The sequence below is a fragment of the Eubalaena glacialis genome, chromosome 3 (genome assembly GCF_028564815.1).
Source record: "Eubalaena glacialis isolate mEubGla1 chromosome 3, mEubGla1.1.hap2.+ XY, whole genome shotgun sequence".
Classification (NCBI taxonomy): Eukaryota; Metazoa; Chordata; class Mammalia; order Artiodactyla; family Balaenidae; genus Eubalaena; species Eubalaena glacialis.
In genome coordinates this window covers 85,988,965-86,006,240 of record NC_083718.1, presented here as the reverse complement: position 1 = coordinate 86,006,240, position 17,276 = coordinate 85,988,965, and the positions used below count along the sequence as shown (strand labels likewise).

General features: G+C 42.3%; 1 protein-coding gene and 1 non-coding gene across 4 annotated transcripts; one reads left to right on the top strand and one right to left on the bottom strand.

The window, feature by feature from the left end:
• Positions 1 to 3,562: 3,562 nt before the first annotated feature.
• Positions 3,563 to 17,058, top strand: MRPS21 (mitochondrial ribosomal protein S21). Of its 3 annotated transcripts, none has more exons than XM_061186053.1 (3): positions 3,563 to 3,647; positions 4,085 to 4,199; positions 16,474 to 17,058. In XM_061186053.1, the coding sequence occupies exons 2-3, from the start codon at positions 4,117 to 4,119 to the stop codon at positions 16,652 to 16,654; spliced, it is 264 nt and encodes an 87-aa protein (XP_061042036.1). In that variant the 5' UTR covers positions 3,563 to 3,647; positions 4,085 to 4,116; the 3' UTR covers positions 16,655 to 17,058. The 3 variants fall into 3 exon arrangements, with proteins under 3 accessions (XP_061042036.1, XP_061042037.1, XP_061042035.1); XM_061186054.1 differs by having other exon boundaries at positions 3,597 to 3,657; XM_061186052.1 differs by lacking the exon at positions 3,563 to 3,647 and adding an exon at positions 3,664 to 3,871.
• Positions 6,080 to 6,152, bottom strand: TRNAA-UGC (transfer RNA alanine (anticodon UGC)). Its single transcript has one exon. It is a non-coding gene; the product is annotated as a tRNA-Ala (tRNA).
• Positions 17,059 to 17,276: the final 218 nt, after the last annotated feature.

The window sequence follows — 17,276 nt, the reverse complement described above, 5'->3', positions numbered from 1 at the left end:
CTCACTTCTGCCCACTCCAGAGTATGCATATTCCCTTAGGCTCAGCCCTTGGCTCTTTTCTCTAACTACATTCCTTCACTTCAAGGTTTCATCTCCTTTCGTGGTTCTAATTATTGCCTCAAGTAGAAGACTTCTGAAGCTTCATCTCCAGTCCCAATCTTTCCCCTGAGATGACATACTGAATGTCTACATTTCTGCTGGACAGTTCCATTTACATATTACTAACACTAAAACATTGAAAATTTCAGCATTTTAGAGCCAAGAGGGTACCATCTGTATCTAATTCAACCCCTTCATTTTATAGATGAGAAAACTTAGGTAGCTTGTGTAAGACAACACAATGTGTCATACAGAACTCATTTTCCAGTCTGGTACCTTTTCTAGTGTTTACCAATCAAACTATTATCCTTTTAGAGATGTCCCGTTCTGCCTTTTTAGAACCTCCTTTTCTTCTGTTAATGATGGTACCATCATTCTTCTTTTAATTCTTTAAAATATTTATTTATTTATTTATTACTTATTTATTGAGGCTGCGCTGGGTCTTAGTTGCGGCACACAGGATCTTCGTTGCCGCGTGCGGGCTCTTTATTAGTGGCGTGTGGACTCTTAATTGCGGCATGCAAACTCTTAGTTGTGGCATGCGGGATCTAGTTCCCCGACCAGGAATTGAATCCGGGCCCCCTGCATTGGGAGCACAGAGTCTTACCCACTGGACCACCAGGGAAGCCCCGGTACCATCATTTTTCTATATAATTAGGCTTAAAACGTGGTGTATTTAATCACCAAATCCCTTTTATTCTGTATTTGGAATGTCTCTTGAAATCTGTTTCTTCTTATCCATTCCATTGCCACCTCTCTGGTCTAAACCTTGACTATAGCAATAGCCTCTCTTACCTCTAAACCCTTCTCACTGATAACAAGATTAATCTTCCTGGAACAATGCTTTGCATGTTATTACCTATTCAATGGCTCCCTGGTGTTTTGAGAAGAAAGTCCAGAACCTTTAGTCAAGGTCTCTGTTTCTCCCTCTGCTCCCCTGTATGATCCCTCTGTTCCAGGTTTTTGTTTTTTGTTTTTGTTGTTTGCCCTGAACACTGTAAGCCTTTTTGCCTCTAAACTCTTGTTCATGCCATTCACCCTGCTCAGCCTTTCCTGCTTCTGTTAACTAAGCCCTACCCTTCTTTCAATGACTAACTCAAGTCCTTCTCCCAATTATTCGCTCCATTAAAGATATATATGCTTAGTCTTTGGCCCTTTACTCCATTAAATGAAATCAGGTACATAAACTGCTTAGTACAAAGTTTGGTATATTGTAGGTTCTCAAAAATGCTACTTTTCCTCTTCTTTTCTTTCAAAGTATTTTTATATTTTATCCCATTTGATTCCCATGACAAATTTTGTGTGATTGACAGCAGATATTAGTTCCATTTTACAAATGAGGAAATAGACTGAGCGTTTAAGTCAGGGGTCAGCAAGAGCCAGATAGATATATGCTTTGTGGGCCATACATCTCTGCTGCAACTACCCAACTCTGCCATTGTAGCCCAAAGCAGCTATACCTAATATATAAACAAACAGCACAGCTGTGTTCCAATAAAGTTTTATTTACAAAAGCAAGAGTGGAGCTGGATTTGACCGGTAGGCAGTACTTTGTAGACTACTGGTTTAAGTGACTTGTTCAAGGTCATATGCCTCAGTATCAGAATTTGCGTAGAATCCAGATCTCCTGACTTCCAATCCAGTGCTTTACACTATATTATGCTGTTGCCTATATAATTTATTTTGCATTCAATATATGCTACCTTGTTTTACTATTTATCTTTTATGGCTACTTACTGTCTTTTGGTAGTCCAAGAGTCAGTGGCATGACACAAAGTAGGCATTCAATAAAAGTTTGTTGATAAGCATAATCATGTCCCAGTCTAGCTCTATTTTGGTACTTTGAACCTGGCTTACTCTAAGGCAGGCTTCAGGGTTTTTTTGTTTTTTTTCTTTTTAGATTTTTTAAAAAATAAATTTATTTATTTATTTATCTTTATTTATTTTTGGCTGCATTGGATCTTCGTTGCTGTGCGCAGGCTTTCTCTAGTTGCAGGGGCTACTCTTCCTTGCGGTGCGCAGGCTTCTCATTGTGGTGGTTTCTCTTGTTGCAGAGCGTGGGCTCTAGGCACGTGGGCTCAGTGGTTGTGGCTTGCAGGCTCTAGAGCGCAGGCTCAGTAGTTGCGGCCCACGGGCTTAGTTGCTCTGCAGTGTGTGGGATCTTCCCAGACCAAGGCTCAAACCCGTGTCCCCTGCATTGGCAGGTGGATTCTCAACCACTGCGCCACCAGGGAAGTCCAAGGCTTCAATTTTTGTGTGAGTTCTATTAGCATAATTGATGAGGATGCATCTGTGTGTGTGTGTATGTGCCTCTGTGTTTTAGGGGAGGTAGCCAAAGAACCTTATTACACAAGTACCTGGTTGGGACCTACTTTCTTCTGCACCTTTCCCTACTGTTTTCCAGTAGCCACTTCCAGTAGATCCGAACATATGTGAATAACCATAAAATGATATATATGTAGAAGTAACATACGAATAAAATAAAAGGAAAGCTGTTTCCACAATGAGGAAGAAATAAAAAAGGAGTTATTTATACTAAGTGTCACTAGGAGACAAATAGGATAGAAGCTGACATAAAAGAGTCTTTGATTCTAAATCCTGCAGGTGTTTCCCAATTCTTTTTTTTTTTAATTTATATTTTTGTCTGCGTTGGATCTTCGTTGCTGCTCGCAGGCTTTCTCCAGTTGAGGCAAGGGGGGACTACTCTTTGATGTGGTGCACAGGCTTCTCATTGCGGTGGCTTCTTTTGTTGCAGAGCACCGGCTCTAGGCGCGGGCTTATTTGCTCCGCGGCATGTGGGGTCTTCCCAGACCAGGGCTCAAACCCATGTCCCCTGCATTGGCAGGCGGATTCTTAACCACTGCGCCACCAGGGAAGTCCCTCCCAATTCTTTCTTCAGTGATTTCACTTTATTTAGTGAAATGTCTGAGAAGGTGATGTTATAGGAATCTGATAGTATGCTCATTTCATTTTTTTTTCCTTAGTTTTCAGGCAGATGAGGGGGTAAAGCTCTTTTCCATCCGGAGAGCAGATCTCAAGGAATCTGTCCTTGGCGAAAACAGGAAGCATGCTCAGGAAGCTTCGCCTATTTTTCTTATTTTCCTTCCAGAAAAAGAAATGGATTAAATATCTATTTAAGGTTTAATAGGATTACAGCAGAGATTGGCACCACGTTTTAAATCAACTATAGTTCAATTTTAAAAAAAAGATTTAATAGGATTAAGGGGTATGGAATCGGGCTGACCTCTGAGGCCGAAGGACGGCGACTCCACGAGAAAGCGAGGAATCTGTTTAGGGCGGGATTTAAGGCAACAAGTACTTTGCTTTGTCAGGTGTTGAGTCCAGGCCCGGGGGTTGGCGGTGGTGGGGGAGGATTAGAGAAACAGCCAACCCCGGCCAGAAGGACGGTTGCCATGGTTTCCACGTAGCTTCATTTCCCTTTCAGCCTCGTTGTCTTCGCGCGGCGTTGGAGAACACGCAACTTCCGCTTCCGGTCGGGGCGGGCTTCCAGTCGGCTGGGCGCTGAGGGTTGAGGACCTTGTGCGGGGGTAGGATAAAGTGAGGCGGGTGTGGCGGGAGGGCGCGGTTCCTCGCGATTCCCCACTTCCAAGCACGGAGAGACTCTGTTCCCGACTCCCACCCCAAACCGTCCTGGGACGAGGAGCGGTAATTGGGAGGGAGAGGGGGCGCCTGCGGCGCGTCCCGGTCTCCCGTGACCGGCCAGATAAATCTCCATGGGGACGCCCTGCTACCGTCTGTCTTCTTCCTTATGGTAGGGTTTGTATTGGCAAAGAGATCGGGCGAATCTTGATAAGTCGCGTATACTTTCTAGGATATGAGGACTTGCACGTGCCCCTGTCGCGCATGTTCCAGAGCCCGTTGCATTTCCAGGCCCTGAATAAGCTACGTCGTTGTGTATTCTGTTGTGTTTCTCTTTATTAGCTGGTCTCTATACTTCACTGCCCCTTTCTCCGTCATACTTTAGGTCCTGCAGACTGAAGACTTAAATCCAAGGTCATGGCAAAACATCTGAAGTTCATTGCCAGGACTGTGATGGTACAGGAAGGGAACGTGGAAGGTGCATACAGGACCCTAAACAGGTAACTGGTTAGGGACCAGAATCATGCCTAGACCAACTCTTGAGAAGTGCGGTGGTTATTCTCTCACTTCCCCTGTCGTAGGTTGTCTCAAACCAGTGCCAGCCCAGGTGTTCACAGCCTTGAAACTTCTCAGACCCTCAGTTTACTATATTAAAAATGAAATTCTGGGGCTTCCCTGGTGGCGCAGTGGTTGAGAATCTGCCTGCCAATGCAGGGGACACGGGTTCGAGCCCTGGTCTGGGAAGATCCCACATGCCGCGGAGCAACTGGGCCCGTGAGCCACAATTACTGAGCCTGCGCCTCTGGAGCCTGTGCTCCGCAACAAGAGAGGCCGCGATAGTGTGAGGCCCGTGCACCGCGATGAAGAGTGGCCCCCGCTTGCCACAACTAGAGACAGCCCTCGCACAGAAACGAAGACCCAACACAGCCATAAATAAAATAAATTAATAAAAAATTTTTAAAAAAATGAAATTCTTTCCCAAACCTAACTGTGAGGCTTACTTATCAGCAGTCATTCCTTTGATAATGAACCTGAATTCTATCCAAGACTTTAAAAAGAGCCCAAAGGGAAAATCAAGTTATAAAATTGCTAGTAAGCGAAAACATAGTACATGATATATAGAAAGCTGAGTGAGGGATTGGTATGGGACAAGGCAAATGGAAAAGATGAACTCAGATTTGGGATCTTAGAGAAGCAAGCAAGAGATAGAAAAGTGTTACAGGTTCAGAGAAAGGTTAACAACACAAGCAAAAACATGAAGATGGAAATGAACTGGCTGGAGTGGAGGAGCTGTATTGAAAGGTTTTGAATGCTAGGGTAAGAGGTGTAGAATGACTCTAATAAAGAACGCCTCACAGTTGTGGTTTCTCAAGAAAATAGTTCCTTAAGCTTCCCTTATCACTAGTTGTAAGGATTTTGACTTTCATTTATCATTTTCTCTCCCCAGTGAAGCAGAGTTTGGAGAAACAAATGCTTGTTGAGTTGAATTATCAAATAATTATATGAAAGAGATGTTAATATATGAGCTGGTCCTCTGCCTTAAGGCCACTAAGGTGGTAGCTTTATGTCAGAAGTAAGAGAAGCCTAGGGAGATTAAGTTATATTCCTTGGGTTACAATTGTTGAATGGTGGAAAGAAGCATAAATCACACTTTTCTAGTGCAGTGTTCTTTGCTCTGTTCCTACATTATTGACTAGTTTCTCTGGAAATGGAGAGACCTATGGCAGTCATTCTCCAGTTAAGAATCCTTATTTGATTGGGTTTAAATGTAAGTGGGGTTCTTGGGGACTGAGAAGGTAAATGAAAGAGAACCAATTCATCCAAGCAAAGAGTTCTAGGTATGGAGGGCTGGATGGCAGAAGACCATAGTAAATGAGGACAAAGATGCTGTCAGAAGCTATGTAATTGAGAAGCAGTTGCAGGCTGAGGATGATTTGTATGTCTTTTAAAAGGATCTGGTCTTGGGTCAGCCTCTACGTTCAATGACTGTGCATGCCAGTCATATCCTTGGGCAGAAGCTTTTCCCTCTGCATTTTCACTTGCGTTGAAAGTAAAGATAATCAGTTAAGTACCGGGCAGTAAGATAATCCTATTTCATGTTTTTGTATTGCTGCTCATTCCCTACTCTCCTATTTCAGACCTTTAAGTGGCATGTCTGTGGGAGGGTTGAGATGTCTAATGATCTTTTTCTGCCCATATACTGGAAGCACCAAGTGAATGTCTTTACAGACTCTGAAGTGAATTAGCTAGTGAGATGAAATGCTGAATTTGGGGAAAGGAAGTCTTGTAGATTACCTCACCCTTCTTCTGACCTCTTCCTGTAAGTTTTTTGTTTGTTTGTTTGTTTTTTGGTTGTGCAGTGCAGCTTGCAGGATCTTAGTTCCCCAACCAGGGATCGAACCTGGGCCCCCTGCAGTGCAAGCGCAGAGTCCTAACCACTGGACCGCCAGGGAATCCCAAGTTTTTTTCTGTATGATTTATTTTGGTGGATTTAGATGGGTCTTCTAACTAGGGTGACTGTGATGTTTGTATTGTTAAGGGATGTCAAAGGGCAGCTGTTAACCTGATGGTAAAACAAATTTCCAAAGGCTCAGCTTTAGCTCCCCTCACCTCTTTGATTCTTAAAGAATAACAGAAAAGCAAGAATTTTGTTTTTAGGAAATTAACTACTCTGATGAAGAACCAAAAAATCATTTGTGCAGCATTATTTATTGAACCATTTCTTACAGTTGTATCAAGAAAGTAGCTACAGGGAATTCCCTGGCAGTCCAGTGGTTAGGACTGTGCCCTTCCACTGCAGGGGGCACGATTGGGGGTGGGGGTGGGTGGGGGCGTGAACTAAGATCCCACATGCTGCACGGCATGGCCACAAGGCCAAAAAAAGAAAGAAAGTAGCTACAACTTTAATACTTTTGACCAAAGCCAGGCCTGAAAATAGTTTTCTCACACAAATGAGGCAGCATAACTTAGTGGTTTAGAGCACAGAGCCAACTGACTGGTTCAGATCCCTGCTGTGCCATTTTTTGGCCTCATAATCTGTGATTAGCTACTTAATGTCTCTGCCTCCGTTTTTTCAGTAAAATGGAACTAATAATAGTGCCCACCTCATAGGGTTGATGTGAGGATTAAGTTAGTAATATAAATAAATTGCTTAGGACAGTGCTTGGCACATAGTAGGCATTATGTGTTAGCTATTATCATAATTTGGAAGTAAATGTAAGGGAGTTTTTACCCTTTTGGTTTTACTTTGTAGGTGATCTGTTTATTCATTTGTTTTGAGAGATTGACGGTTTGCTTTAACTGTTTTTTCTCTTATGCTCCCTGATCATCAAGTTATGCTCAAGGTGGCCTGGAGGTGAAAAAATGAGAAAATAATTTAGCTTTATTTTGTCCTGAGGCTCTAGTTGGCTACTGGTATTGGAATGACTTTTCCTATACACGCTGATACTTTCCAACCAAGGCTTCTTCTCTATATGCTAATGCTAATCTCATTTTGAAATAACAGCGTTTATTCCCTCTGTATGCACTGCTCCCTCATCCCCCATTTCCACTTACAAAAATTTAAAACCTGAAAAACAAAATATTTCTAACTTCCTGCCTAAAGGAGTTGATCATCTCTCTATTGATGCCAAGTCTGCAGAAAGCATAAGGCCAACTCACCTTCTGAGAGAAGACTCTTCCCCTATTTTTTTGCCTGGGATTATTCTAATTAACCTGGAAACAAATCTCTGTATCTCCGCCTCTTATGAAATCCTAATTTAGCAAATACCTTTTTATTTAAGCAACATGAGGGTTTTGCTTTTCCTGTTTTTTCTTTTTTTTTTTTTTTTTTTTTTCATTTTATCTGAAAATCTCCTGATCCCAGGTGTGGAGTGGGTGTAGATGAGAAAAAAAGAAATAAATGACAGAAGGTGAGGTGTGTTTGGATACCTTCTGTCATCTGGCCTGGCCCAGTACTATCTCATACCTTCTTGTTCCTGAGAATCTGTTTTCAAATACCTCTAAATTGATTTCTTCCTTCTTTCCTTTCTTCTTCCCTCCTTCCTCCTTTTTGTTAAACAAGAGCCCCATACTTTTAAGATTCTCTTTTTATAGGTGAATTGCAGTTTATGCATACTTTTTTCCTGGGTAGAAATGCTTATTTTAGTCAGAAACAGCAGGAAACTGGTCCGTATAATGCTATGTGGTTTTTGACCCTGCTGCATCACCTGGGGGAATCTATTTAAAAAAAAACCAAAAAACAAAAACCCTCTTTATGTCAGGGCCCAACCTGAGACTAAATCAATCTCTCGGTGGTGGCGTCTGACCAGCAGCATTTTTTACAATGTCTCATGAGATTTTAATATTCAGCTAGGATTTTAATAGTCTTAAGGGTAGAGACCTATGCTTTTTCATTTGTATATCCCTTGCATTTACCAAAGTGTCGGGTGCATAGAAAGCTCTCAATAAATGTCTACTTAATGAATATAAATGTTCCTTTATCTTCTGTCACTCCCTAAATTTAGTGTTTGTCAAACCTTTCCACTGAAGTATACTTAACAGGAGAGGAGAGTGAAGGAACTGTAAGGGGTTCTTCCACCACAAGCAAACATGGAATTTCTTTTTTTAATCTCTTTTTTTAATTAAAATTTTAGGTGATTTTTATTTGTTGTCTTTACGTTTGTTTTAGGGCTAGCACCCCCACCTCCACTCTAGTTAAAGCTGGTCCTCCAGGCAGATGCATTGAATTTATCCAGAGATTTCTGTCTTTGGATAGTACCCTTGGCATTCTATCAAGTATCCTAGGTAAGAAATGTGGTATTACTTTTTCCTCACTTCAGGGATTAAAACACCAACATAGGAATAGATTTGGGGGAAAAACAATTTACATTGCTGAAAAAGAAAAGAATTTGATCAGAAAGGAGAGGCATGGTTAGGCAGGAAAAAAAAAAAGAAGAAATTCTGGTCCCAGACACTCAGGGCCTGAGGTGTGATGATCTCGTTTTAGGCTTCCTTATGAATTTGGAAAAGTCGAACTTTGTGACTAAGGTTATCCAGGAAAACAGTGCAAGAAGTGCATGGTTGGAAGAAGCCAGCTTGGAGCAAGTATTATGGCAGTGATTTTTATAATCTTTGGGGAGGATATGTATTTTGTCAATGTAGATTTATTCTTTAGGAAGTTGCATTTATGTTCCTTTTTATCTTGGAGTGTTAGATATATATCCTTAAATTGTCTTTTAGCCTCAGGAGAAAAAAGTAAATAAATATTTTGTTCTTAGGATAAGCAAGGACTTTTAAGCATCCAAATGTGAGCAGGTTGGTTCTGGAGTGTCCCAGCCTTCCTATCTGTCAGTCTGTCAGACACAGTAAACACTGTATTTTCTTTCTTTTTTTTATAAATTTATTTATTTTATTTATTTTTGGCTGCACTGGGTCTTCATTGCTGCGTGTGGGCTTTCTCTAGTTGCGGGGAGCGGGGGCTACTCTTCATTGTGGTGCACGGGCTTCTCATTGCAGTGGCTTCTCATTGCGGAGCACGGGCTCTAGGCGCACAGGCTTCAGTAGTTGTGGCTCACGGGCTCTAGAGTGCAGGCTCGGTAGTTGTGGCGCACGGGCTTAGTTGCTCCACAGCGTGTGGGATCTTCCCGGACTAAGGCTCAAACCCATGTCCCCTGCATTGGCAGGCGGATTCTTAACCACTGAGCCACCAGGGAAGCCCAGTATTTTCTTTTTCTTTCTTTTTTTTTTTTTTAAATTTCTTTTTTTTATTTATTTATTTTTTGGCTGCATTGGGTCTTTGTTGCTGCATGTGGGCTTTCCCTAGTTGAGGTGAGCGGGGGCTACTCTTCGTTGCGGTGCGCGGGCTTCTCATTGCGGTGGCTTCTCTTGTTGCGGAGCACGGGCTCTAGGCACACAGGCTTCAGTAGCTGTGGCACGCAGGCTCAGTAGTTGTGGCTCACGGGCTCTAGAGCGCAGGCTCAGTAGTTGTGGCACATGGCTTAGTTGTGCCGCAGCATGTGGGATCTTCCTGGACCAGGGCTTGAACCCGTGTGCCCTGCATTGGCAGGCAGATTCTTAACCACTGAGCTACCAGGGAAGCCCTTTTTTTTCTTGTATGGAAGTATAGTTACTGTATAATATTATATAAGTTACAGGTGTACAATATAGTGATTCACAATTTTTTAAAGGTTATACTCCATTTATAGTTATTGTAAAATATTGGCTATATTCCCCATGTTGTACAATATATTCTTGTAGCTTATTTATTTATTTATTTGGCTGCGCCGTGCAGCTTTGGGGACCTTAGTTTCCTGACCAGGGATCAAACCTGGGCCCTGGCATTGAAAGTGGTGAGTCCTAACCACTGGACCGCCAGGGAATTCCTCTTGTAACTTATTTTATACCTAATAGTTTTTACTTCTTAATCCTCTACCCCTATATTGCCCCTCCCCTACCCTCTCCCCACTGGTAACCACTAGTTTGTTCTCTATATCTGTGGGTCTGCTTCTTTTTGTTATTTTCACTAGTTTATTGTATTTTTTAGATGCCACATGTAAGTGAGATTATACGGTATTTGTCTTTCTCTATCTGACTTATTTCACTTAAGCATAATGCCTTCCAAGTCCATCCAAACACAGTATTTTCTGACACTTTACTTCTTTTCCTCTGGTTTTCCATAATGTCCTCTGGCTGCCTTTTCTGTATATCTCTCTTAAATCCCGGGCTTCTCCTCGTTTCTCTCAGCTTTCTGATAGTTGGTAGTTTAAAAATAAGTTGCATGTTCTGCGGTCTAATTACAACAATAGGTATGAGAGCAAATGAGAGGGAGGTGGTTAAAGCTTTAGCATGTTTGGAGCACAGATGTAGTCTTACAAAGGAAACAGCCTATGTGTCTGCACAGTGAGACCACCACAAAATGCTTGTTATATAACCAAGGGCCCTCATTGGTGCCCTGGGATGAAGAGATGGAGAGTGGGGGTCGCTAGGAAGCCCTGCATGATTGGCTGGCACCCAAGTAAAGAAAGGCAAGCACACTGGAAGCATGCTCAGTTGACCCCTTTTATTCCTGGTAGGTGAGCTTCTGGGCCCATTGAGTTCTTCTGTGTACATGTTGATCCTGATGTAGGCTGGCTACACTGACATGTGAATCTGCCACCCCCAAATTCCCCAGCCCAGGCAGCTCAGCTCCTTTTACATAATCTGTTGAACTGGCAGCTGAGTTCTCCTTAAATGTTAGGTTGCCAGGTGCCCAAACTCCAGGCTGATCTGTTTACTCTAAACCTCTTGGTTGACTAGTCCTTGAACTACCTGTGAAAGCAGAAGCATCATTAGTAACACCCTATTTACTTCATGAGTTCTACAAAACTCTTCCTACATCCTTTATTAGAAATGAGTTGAGTAGATGCCTCTACTGTAGGGATTCTGGAACATTTGAAGATAATCTGTGCTTTTTCAGGATACCTAGAAAGTGCAAGGTAAGGAAGGAAATCCTCACCTGGCACCTTGGAATTTATTTGGTTTGTGTTTTGGAAATAGAACCATCCAAGGAACACCATTTAGCAACCCCATCATTATGTTGGGGGCCACCGATCTTTCCATTTTTTTCCCCTCCTCTACTCTTATATTCCTTTGGTACTTTTTTCTTGTCTGTCTTTTCTGCCTGACCACACAGGCATTTACTTGGTAAGATGATCGCTTCTGTTTCAGAACCCTTTTGAAACTCCAGTAGGATACCTGAGTATGTTTCTAAACTCCTCCTCCTTTTGCTGTTTTCTTTCATACTACTTTAAACTGTCTTTGTCATTCCAGTAGGCTCTTCTTCCTAGGTGAAGTCATATCTAGGGTCTCTGTTCTTTTCATAGTCTCTCCTCAAATCCAGTCTCCTTGCCCTTTTTATATTTCCAGTCTTTCCCTTTCAGGCACTTTTTATTTTCTGTTTTTTCTCTAATATACTAGTCTCTAGTCCAAAAAGTGGCCTACATTAAATAGCAGTAAACAAGGTCTAGACAGAAATAAATACTTAATTGTTTGGATCAATTCCTTTCCCTTAGTGTGCCATGTCTTCTTGGCTTGCATCTTTTTACTCTAATTAAGGAGCCTGGCCCAGCTCTTTCCTCCCTCATTTTTCGCTTTGCCCATGGGCACCGCAATAATTTGTCTTTCAAACCTCAGTGGTTTTTGTTTGAGAAGCAGAGTGCTATTATAGAGCACTGCACTAAAGACCTGAATTCTACTGCTAGCTCCATTTTGTGATCTTGGGCAGGTCAGCCTCTCTAAACTTCAGTTTTCTAATCTGTAAAGAGACGACGGGAACTCCCCTGGTGGTCCAGTGGTAAGATCCCGCATGCCGCGTGGTGCGGCCAAAAAAAAAAAAAAAATGACATTACCTGCTTAATCAGTTTCATAGGATAATGATTAGGATCATGGATATGAAAATGCTATCTAAAGTCTAATGTGCCATTTTAGTAAAGGTAATATTGAGGCCTTCTGAGCTAATATTCCCAAGAACTGTGTCCGTTAGAAAGTAACTTAATCCCTTGAGCTGTAGACATTTGTCAGTCACCAAGAGGATTCATTTTTGTCATACATTTACTGATATTTGCTCTTTGCCAAGTATTATATTAAATGCAAAAATGAAAGACTTAATCTCTAACCTTAGAAAGCACACAACCCAGTAAGGGAGATTTTAAAAACTAAAAAACCAAACATGGCTAAATACAATACTGTCTGATCAGTGCTTTAAAAGTGTGTACTGTGGCATTGGTTCTCCCTGGACCATTAGCAGCAAAATCACTTGGGAACTTGTTAGAAATGCAGATTCATGGCCCCCACCCTAGACCTATGGAATCAGAAACGAGGTGGCACAGCAGTCAGTGTTTTAACAAGTTTTCCAGGTGACTGTTGCATGAGTCTCAAAGTTTGAGAACCGCTGTGCGTTGGGAACAGAGGGAAGGAGTGATTAATATCTCCTGGACCAGTTTATAAATGTCGTTACACATTGATTTGTGCCTTTGAAGAATAAATAGCCTTTCATAAAACAAAAAAAGGAACCATATTCTCAGCGAACATCATGAACAAATGTAAAAAATAGATGTGTAGTGTGTTTGGAAAACACCTAGTTCAATATGACTAGACGTAGGCTTTTTAGGGCAAGTTATTAAAGATAAAGCTAGAGCGAGAGGGTGAAGCTCAATTGTTTAGGACTTTGAGCTTAGACTAGTGGTTCCCAAATTTATCTGCACATTGCAATTACCTAGGGAACTTAACAAACCCTGCCCATGTCCCTCCCCACTTGTGACTTAGTTGGAATTTTTAAAAGATCCCCAAGTGATTCTAATGTGCAAACAAGTTTGGGAACCACTGGCTTAGACTATTTTATTTACTGGGAAAGATTTTTTAACATCAGAGTACACAATCTGATTTATTTTTTATAAATTTATTTATTTTATTTATCTATTTTTGGCTGCATTGGGTCTTCGTTGCTGCGTGCAGGCTTTCTCTAGTTGCGGCGAGCGGGGACTACTCTTTGTTGCGGTGTGCAGGCTTCTCATTGCAGTGGCTTCTCTTGTTGGGAAGCACGGGCTCTAGAGCGCAGGCTCAGTAGTTGTGGCGCACAGGCTTAGTTGCTCCGCGGCATGTGGGATCTTCCCGGACCAGGGCTCGAACCCGTGTCCCCTTCATTGGCAGGCGGATTCTCAACCACTGCGCCACCAGGGAAGTCCCACAATCTGATTTATGTTTTAGGACAATAATTGGTATAGGGAGGGAAAATGGAAATAGGGCAACCTGCTTACCCTTCAAATTCAAATAAGGTATCCTTTAGGAAGCTTTCATAACCACCTTCTTATCAAGTACAGATTATATACCTCTCCTGTGTGCTTCCCTCATCTTTGCATCTATCACATTCTATTGTAATTCTTACATAATTGTCTTCTCTACTAGACTGCAAGGGTAGGGAACTATGCCTAAGTTTGTTTTCTATCCTCGGCATTTAACACAGTGTCTGGTACAGAGTTGGGATTCCATAAATACTTATTGATTAAATGACCAGTTAGATGATTATTTCAGTACAGGTATAAGGACCATAATTAGAGCTGTAGCCATAGGGAAAGGAGAGAAGGAAAAGATCTAAGAACTATTTCAGGTTATAGAATGTATAGGATATTGTAAATGTGAGTGTAGGAAGTAAAGGAGAAGGCCTAGTCCAGGAACATGGTGAGATTTTTAGCTTGACTAACTGGTGATGCCATTAACAGAGAGAGTATAGAGGAAGAAGAATGAATTTTAGGAGGAGATAATAAATTTGGTTTTTGTGGGGTTTAAGGCAATTGGAAACATCAGTCTAGCTCTAAGATAAGATTGGGGCTAGAGATAATGATTTAAGAGTCAACCAGTGTCTGGGTCCATTCGCAAGTATGGCTCTACATTAGAATTACCTGAGGGGTGTTTTAAAATATACCCAGTGTATAACCCCACTGGAGACCAATTAAATCAGAATCTCTGAGGAATGGGACCGAGGCATGAATACTTTTTAAAGGCTCTTCAGGAAATGATTCCATTGTGCACAGGGTTGAAGCCCATGGTAAAGTTTAAGGGAATCATGGAGAACCAAAAAGGAGGAGGTTTACAGTCAGAATCTGGAGGGATACCAACAGTTAAGAGTAAATTAGGAAGAAAGCCAGCAATGGAGACCCTTTTGTGGGCCAAGATACTGAGTCTTTGGTGCCCTACTTTTTTTTGGCTGCGTTGGGTCTTCGTTGCTGCGCGCAGGCTTTCTCTAGTTGCGGCGAGTGGGGGCTACTCTTTATTGCGGTGTGTGGGCTTGTCATTGCGGTGGCTTCTCGTGGAGCACGGGCTCTAGGCGCATGGGTTTCAGTAGTTGCAGCATGTGGGCTCAATAGTTGTGGCACGTGGGTCCTACAGCGCACAGGCTTCAGTAGTTGTGGCATATGGGCTCAGTAGTTGTGGCTCGCGGGTTCTAGAGCGCAGGCTCAGAAGTTGTGGCACACGGGCTTAGTTGCTCCGTGGCATGTGGGATCTTCCTGGACCAAGGATTGAACCTGTGTCCCCTGCATTGGCAGGTAGATTCTTAACCACTGTGCCACCAGGAAAGTCCCCTGGTGCCCTACTTTTCTATTGTACAACTCTAGTGTTGGATCCACATGACTTCTGGGCATGACTGTGTTTTCAGCAGAACCTGAATTATCTACTCCTCCCACTTCTGGGAGTTGGCAACAATTCCCTTGCCTCCCATCTCCCTGCCACTAAAACCTAGACAAACTGATCTTACAAATCAGCAGGAGCCTAGGAGAGGATCCCAAAGGACAGTGGTTCCCATGTCTATTCACATTTGTAATGTACCCAAAGCTCAAATCTTTTCACGTACATGTTCAATCTATTATTGTTATCTTGGGCTTTTGGTATAACATACCAGCAATAAATAGGGTTTCCCACTGAGCAGAAGTAGCTGGTAGTTTCTCTTATTTTTATTTCCTTCTGCTGTCCCCCTTCCAGTTATAATAGCAATGTCTCAATTACTCTACCTCCAATTGTGTTTTTGACTTACTTTTTACATGTAATGAAAGGAAAGGGTAGGCAGGAATGGGGTCATGTAAACAGTGCCAGAATGGAGGGCAGTAGCAGCAGGTGCCTCCAGACCTCCTCAGGACCAACTGATGATGGGTTGAGAGGGAGAGACAAGTTGCAGACTGGAGCCAGAGCTCTCAGGAGCCCAGGGATAAGGTAGGTTATAGAATAAACCCCCGTGTCCTCTTGGCTCAGTGAGAACAAAGAGGTTAGTTTGAGTTAAGCGTGTTATGAATCCAAGAGAAACTGTGTTGTAAGGAATTAGGTGGGCAGGAAAAAAACAAATTGAACTAAATTAAGATTAATAAAATACAGTTTCTGCCTTCAGGGGTTATTAGTCTAATGAGGGAGACATTTGTATAAATAAGTAACAGAATGGCAAAATGAAATAATCTCTAAATAGGTATACAACAAAATAAATTATTTTCTCTAAGAAGATGAGAAAGCTTTTGTGGAGAGATGGCATCTGGATTTAGCATCAAAAAGATGTGGAAAATCTCAGGTTGGCAGCTACAGGTTGGGGATGGCATTCTAGGCTGAGGAAGCAGCGTGAGTAAAGACTTGGTATTAATGTGTGTTCAGGGAGTAGTCAGTAAAGTAGTGTGGTTGGAGCATGTGGTACATGGAAAAATCATGGTTGAGGCTGTTATTTTAATGCTCCCATTTGTATCACTGGTGTGATAAGGGCCTCTTCTTTCCCTGTATTAAGTGGGCCCAGATGTTTCTCAGACTTACAGACTTCAGCTGCATCAGCTCTTAAACACAGTAGGGGTGGAACTACATTCTCCACTAAGGACCACATAGGAATCACCCCTAGTTATTTTTTCCTACTGCAAATGACTTACCCCATTTGAAAATTCTGAAATGGCCCCTTGGTTGAGACTCACTGCCATAGGGAGCCACTGTTCTTTTGGGACTGTGCCATATCCCTCAGGTGTGTTGTGGTAGAAAAAAAAAAGGTTGACAACATGACCATGACTATAAACTCCCCAAGAGCAAGGACTATATAATTCATTGCCTTTTTATTTCCCCACGTATTACTCTTTGGTGCCTGGCCTCTATATGTTGGCAGTTAATGCTGTATTGTCACCATTTCACACCATTTTTACAGACACCAGTTATTTGGTCAATTGACTTCGGATCATTGTGAAACTGGAAAAGAACAATAATGAGCCTAAGCCTCTAACTTCATTGCCTGTCTTTATACAGAATCCTTACCATGGATGGGCTCATTGAGGACATAAAGCGACGGCGATACTATGAGAAGCCTTGCCGCCGGCGACAGAGGGAAAGCTATGAAACCTGCCGGCGAATCTACAACATGGAAATGGCTCGGAAGATCAACTTCTTGATGCGAAAGAATCGGGCGGATCCGTGGCAGGGCTGCTGAGGCCTGTGGATAGGAGGCCCCATGTGAAAATCCTTATCCAGCTGTCTCCACCTCTTTTCTTTCTCCCACCCCATTTTCTCTTACCTTTCTTACAATAAACTCAATCACATATATGCAAGAAGGCCTGCATATATAGAAGCAATCCCACTAGTCAGCAATGGACGCTTTCTTGTATTAAGTCAAAGAGAAACCAAGTCCAAAAGTAGTCTGGGAGTAGAATGGTGGTTGCCAAGGGCTGGTGTTGGGAGGAGGGGAATGGGAAATTATTGTTTAATGAGAGCAGAGTTTCAGTTTGGGAAGATGAAAAAGTTCTGGAGGTGGATAGTGGTGATACTTGCACAACAACGTGAATGTACTTAATGCCACTGAACTGTACACTTAAATGATTAAAATGATAAATTTTATGTTTTGTATATTTTACTGTAATTTTAAAAAAATATTTATTTATTTATTTGGCTGCGCCAGGTCTTAGTTGCAGCACACAGGATCTTCGTTGCCGCATACGGAATCTTTATTTGTGGCATGAGGGATCTAGTTCCCTGACCAGGGATCGAATCTGGGCTCCCTACATTGGGCGCATGGAGCCTTAGCTGCTGGACCACCAGGGAAGTCCCTATATTTT

Coding starts and splice junctions, on each gene's coding strand:
- MRPS21 (XM_061186053.1), top strand. CDS start 4,117: ATGGCAAAACATCTGAAGTTCATTGCCAGGACTGTGATGGTACAGGAA. Junction 4,200..16,473: donor GCATACAGGACCCTAAACAG/GTAACTGGTTAG, acceptor GTCTTTATACAG/AATCCTTACCATGGATGGGC.